The following is a 5659-nucleotide window of genomic DNA, read 5'->3' on the forward strand; positions in this document are numbered from 1 at the left end:
AAACACATTTTTTGGCGGGGTTCTCCTGGTACAATTCACATTCCAGGGCCTAAATATTACATTATTGGGGACGAGCACCGATTTGCCTCCGATTTCGGGCATTTGTCGGCGATTTCGCAAAACCTGTCGGCGAGTGAAAAATTGGGCTAAAATCGTGCAACTCGGCATTAGTTGGGGACGCTTGACTGATTGCACAGACACTATTGAAGAGAGCTGAACTTGGAATGAACTGACTTAATGCCGAGTTCACACTGCACGATTAGCCCGATTCTTCACTCGCCGACAGGTTTTGCGAAATCGCCGACAAATGCCCGAAATCGGAGGCAAAATGGTGCTCGTTGACGCGAGTGACAATCACGCAGTGTGAATTATCAAAGACGCGATCTGAGGGAATCGCCGACGCCCGCAAAATATCTGGCATGCATCTAATGCATCTGGCGATTCACAATCACGCTGTGTGCAATGAGTTCTGATTGAAAAACACATCGGCGATGACCAACAGCCAATGAGAGACAAGATACAGGGCAGCGGGAAGTTCGGGGAGGAGTTATATGAAACGTAGTTTGCGGACCAGTGTTGCCAAATCCGCGATTGCCACCGGTTGTTTTTTATGTGAGCAGGTTGAAGCGACCCCAATAATGTAATATTTGGGCCCTGGAATGTGAATTGTACCTGTAGAACCCCGCCAAAAAATGTGTATTTTACCCCCGAACGCGATTTTTACTGGGGGACCCCTCGAAAGCAATTGGGCTATTTTCAGGCTAGTTTTGAGTAGTAATTGGGCGGGTTTTGTAGCGAAAACCTGGCAACCCTGCAGCAGACAGAGCTGTCGGCGATTCTTCCTATTGTCGCCGATCCATCGTGCAGTGTGAACACAGCAGCAACTGAATGCTACCCCAGATAGTCACGCAGTGTGACACCAACAGTGATGCGACGAGTTTGAAAATCATGCAGTGTGAACTCGGCATAAGCAAGACAAAGAAACCAAAACTCCATCAGTGACAGAAATGGAGAAAACACCTTGGGAGAAACCAGACTCAGTCCGGGGCCAGTTCTCCTCTGACCAGACGAAACCAGCATGATGTGGTTTAATTCCAGGCTGCAGCACAGGTCAGATTGAGCAGAAGACTCGTCTGGTTCCGTTACACTAGCGAATGTTATCTGTATTTTGATGCTGTAATTTAATGTAATTTCTGTCTCTCATCAGAACCGCCTCAGCCTCTGACAGCGCTCGTTAATGTTAAAATTATTATGTGGCCAATCAAATCAAAGGGGGCGGGGCCTTACTGACGCTTCAGATTTAACGGTCAAAGCGCGCGATGTAAGATTTAATATTTCAGTCACAACTGTTTTACAAAAGAATCTTAAACAACCGACTGTAATATTTACCGACTGTAATATTTAGGAATACTAATCAACTTTTGTCAAATTCCGCCGTTTTAAATAAAAAATATATAATTTACGTAATTCATGCAATGTAATTCTTAGTTGTCATATGACCAGACAAGAAACTTTAAATGCCAGTATATTCAGCATATTAGACATGAGATTAAGAGTGAATGTGTGCATATTGTGAATTAATTCATGAACTTGGGTACCTGTTTTTCTGATATCCTTTCAATAAATTCACTTCATTCATAAAAGTATGAGTTATGAAGCTCACTCCTCCATCAGGACAGTCATTTAGACCATTACAATCGTTCACTTTTTAATACATTTGAGCTCTTCAACTATTTTTTATGTATTCTTATTTTTATTTATTCCTTTAAATGTCTCTTTTTGATGAGAAATGTCTTCAGCCTGTGTATTTTGATATCCCTGTGTCTGTGCTCGAGAAGTTAAAGGGAGAATTCACCTAAAAATGACGGCAACCCACATGAAACATGACAGATTTCTGACAGAAATTAAAAACACGAATTGCGCCAAAAGCCCAAAATGTATTACAAGTTATTAGAGGCTTTTTTTCAAACGTTATTAAAGCGTGGGCCTTAATTTGACTGAGTAAGCGGGTCACTTCTGCACCATTTGACCCCGTGTTTACATTCCTCACTGACACTCTCAGCAAGCTCGGGTTTGATCGCTGTTTCTAAAGCCTTCATGATCAACATGAACATCACACGACACACTTCAGACCGCGTGTCACACACTCACAAACACACAAACACTTACAGCTTCATCCGACGCGTCAGACTCCTGCAGAAACACAAACACAAGCCGCGTCCATCACTTCCGCATACATAACGCCACAGCGTCACCGCCTGCGTCGACACGTCACTTCCGGCACAGGGCTGACGCGAAGCAGACGTGTGCGCGCGCGTCATGGCAGTTTGAGTGTGTTTTTTTTGTCATTTTCTTTCAAACACAAACACATTATTGCTTTAGTGACCGACGCACAGCGTTATAAAAAGTTACATGAAGTTCAGCTTTTAAGCGACGCGTTCTGCATGAATACATATACACGACCATACACTAATAATCCTTATTTGGACACTGACAGTGCTGTGTAAACGCGTTAGTTTGAGACTCTGCTTTACTCTTTAATGAGCGATAAAGACAGAGCTCTTATTAGATGTGAGGGTTAGCTGGACTGCGCTAAACTGCGCTTGGAGCTCCGTTTATTAGCCTGAATATACTCTAAAATCTCTAAATACTGACCATACACTGATATTTAAACACTGGCTACTACTGTATTATTAAATACTGCTCTGCTTTACTCTTTAATGAGCGATAAAGACAGCTCTTATTAGATGTGAGGGTTAGCTGGACTGCGCTAAACTGCGCTTGGAGCTCCGTTTATTAGCCTGAATATACTCTAAAATCTCTAAATACTGACCATACACTGATATTTAAACACTGGCTACTACTGTATTATTAAATACTGATAATACTTGTTATCATCATCATCATGAACACTAAATCTCCGTTATTAAACACACGAATGATTTACAAATACTGTGAGTGGATTTCATTGAACACTGATAGAGTCATAATCAATAAATCCAGACGAATCGCGCTGGGGTTATGAGCAGATGATCGCAGTCCCTTCAGAGCCCTTCTTTGGGAATATTTCAGCTTCTGGATCCAAAATACATCGTGTTTATTACAGGATTTACACGTTTTGGAATCGCGTCGTTTATACGAAATGATCAGAAGAACTAATTAATCTGCTATTAATCTCAAGAGTGTGATGTTGCGGGCTCATCGTTCACCCGTGTCTTTGTTGAGTTTTATATTTACGATCAACAGATTTCTAGATGAGCTTTTCTTGATCTCCTGAAACCCGTCTTGCTTCTGTCTGTTTCTGCAGCTTCGCTTTTCACATTATTCATGTTTTAAAATAACGATTATAATATTTATATATTATGCTATTTATATGCACAATATATTTATTCACATTGTGTGTTTTTAAGATGAAAGCATAAATATGTTACACATACACCTTAAATTAGAGATTTAATCAATAAAACGCGTGTTTTCTGGTTAATGAGCGGCTCTTCAGTCAGATCAGTTCACATGCAGAGAAATATAAATTAAATCGAGTTACGCTTTTAATGATGTAACTAACAAAGAAAGTCCAGACAGCTAAATATTATAATTGTCATTAATTCTTAAAAAAAAAAAAGCTTAAATTTAAAATGTCTAACTTCTTACACAATCATGGTATTTAGCTGTGAATGTTAGTTAGAAAGCTCAGCAGCCTAATAGTTCTGCAGGTTACTGCTGACAGTTTTTTTAAATAATAACTAAAATTAGATAACCACGTCGGGACATTTAATTCCATATTAAAATAAAATATTATTATTACAAAATGTAAAAAGTGGAAAATTATTTTTTTTTTTAATTTTTTTTTTACAAAAGTATAGTCACCGTTTAAAAAAAGAAAACTCTTTTATTAAAGCAGAATTGTGTCCGTCTCTTCTCACTCATATTTTATTGTCTTTGACTCGAAGATCTTTTATTAATCCTGCGCTCGTGTGAGCAGATCAGCTTTATTCACTCGATGAATCCTCCCAGATGTGAACACAGACCGAAACACGTTGAGTTCAGATGCAGGTGAAAATAAAAATAACAATAAAAACTGTACAGGAGTTCACAGAGTCTGTTGAGGTGCCAGCGAGTCGAGCAGAGGCTGAGAGCAGAGCTAGCGTGTGAGCACTGGTTAGTGCACTAGTTAGTAGTCCTGCTGTGGGCTGTGAGTCAGACTGTGGCGTCGCGATCCTCCTGCGTGGCCGCCGCCGCGAGGTTCGCGAAGTCGAATCTGGGTCTGTCCTTGTGCAGCGCGGCAGCGGGTTTGGGGTGGAAGAGGTGCGCGGCGAACGGAAAGCGCGGGTCCACGAGGCCCTGAACGGGCGGGTAGCCCAGAGTCCAGTGGTTCATCTGCATGGTTTGGACCGAGCTCAGGCCGTACAGATGATCCACGGCGGCGGGGAACGCGTTGAGCGTCTGCAGGAACGCGTAGTTGAGCTGCAGCGCCGGGTGCAGCGGGATCGGCGCCGGTAACGCTTTACTGCTCATCTCGGAACCGAACTCGAGGATCCTGAGAAAACACACGCAAACCAAGCCGTTAAACTCCAGTCATGAAACACCGCCTTGTTTCCCTACTTTTTTTTTTTAAAGTTGTTTCTTTTCTCAAATTATGATACATGGAAAACATAGGCAATATTTTGCAGTATTCATTATTATTCGTTTTCTGATTGTCTCGCATGGAAAGCCTATGTCATAATTTTATTATCCCCAGATTTTTATATTTTTTTGTATTAAATATAATTCTTCTCCAGTTTTTGTCCCGTGCCGTCGCTATTTAAACAAGCTGTCATGAAAACGCTTTTAAAAACCGCCAGTAACTATATTTCTATAGAAAAAAAAAATCGGTTTTCAAAATCTCTTCATAATCCTCATCAGAAACCACAGAAAACCCCGAAAGAGCCGAACTGAGATCTAGAGCAAGAAGAGTTTAACTGGATATCGATCTGGTTTCGAGCGACTGTAACATGCCTAATATTAAACTAGACTTAAATCTCTGAAAGACAACGAGATCAAGTTTAGTGTTTGAGATCTTCAGATACCAGACTGCTTCACTCTTCATGCTAAATATTTCAATATTATTATGAAGAAAATCTCATATAAATCACCAGTCATTAACTGTTCAAGAGTATTTCGCTGACCTCAATAAGACAAAATGTGTTGCTATTAATATCCGTGTTTTGCACACTGATCCAGATGTGATTAGAGCTACCAATCACCAACTTTACGATGGGGAAAAAAGAAAAACAATTCTAGTTCTTGGACTATAACAGCATCATAAAATCGCGTAACTTTAGGATCAATATTTAATTTACATTTACTGCAGGCGTTTGTCATTCATGAGAGTTCGTGCATTTCTATCAAACAGAATAAAGTTGTTTTCTCACCCACGATGCCAAAGGTCGCAGTTCGACTGTAAATCCGCACAGAGCGAGAAACTTCAGCTCAAGTTCATAACTACAGTTTAAACATGCTAAAGCGTGTCAGCCTCAACAGTGTGGTGTGCGAGAGTCCGGATCTGCGCTGGACCTGCTCTGGACCTCCGGAGCCTGCAGTTCTTCTTCTAGTTCGAGCGGCGGAGCTTCACGGACCCGCCCCTCACACACACACACACACACACTCACACACACACACA

At 41.1% G+C, this 5659-nt stretch overlaps 2 protein-coding genes across 2 annotated transcripts in view; both read right to left on the reverse strand.

The window, feature by feature from the left end:
- vps13b (vacuolar protein sorting 13 homolog B) overlaps nucleotides 1–2248 on the reverse strand; it is a 109977-nt gene extending 107729 nt beyond the window's left edge. Inside the window, exon 1 of the mRNA XM_016559011.1 lies at nucleotides 2170–2248. The gene's annotated coding sequence lies outside the window, so the exon portion shown is untranslated. The remainder of the gene's footprint in view (nucleotides 1–2169) is intronic.
- Nucleotides 2249–4197: 1949 nt separating this feature from the next.
- The window catches only part of LOC107745165 (protein odd-skipped-related 2), a 4187-nt gene continuing 2725 nt past the window's right edge, over nucleotides 4198–5659 (reverse strand). The window contains exon 2 of the mRNA XM_016559012.1: nucleotides 4198–4537. Within this exon, the coding sequence (XP_016414498.1) occupies nucleotides 4198–4515 (318 nt within the window). The 5' untranslated portion in view covers nucleotides 4516–4537. The remainder of the gene's footprint in view (nucleotides 4538–5659) is intronic.

This window comes from Sinocyclocheilus rhinocerous, unplaced genomic scaffold (assembly GCF_001515625.1).
Source record: "Sinocyclocheilus rhinocerous isolate Xijiao unplaced genomic scaffold, SAMN03320098_v1.1 scaffold828, whole genome shotgun sequence".
Lineage (NCBI taxonomy): Eukaryota > Metazoa > Chordata > Actinopteri > Cypriniformes > Cyprinidae > Sinocyclocheilus > Sinocyclocheilus rhinocerous.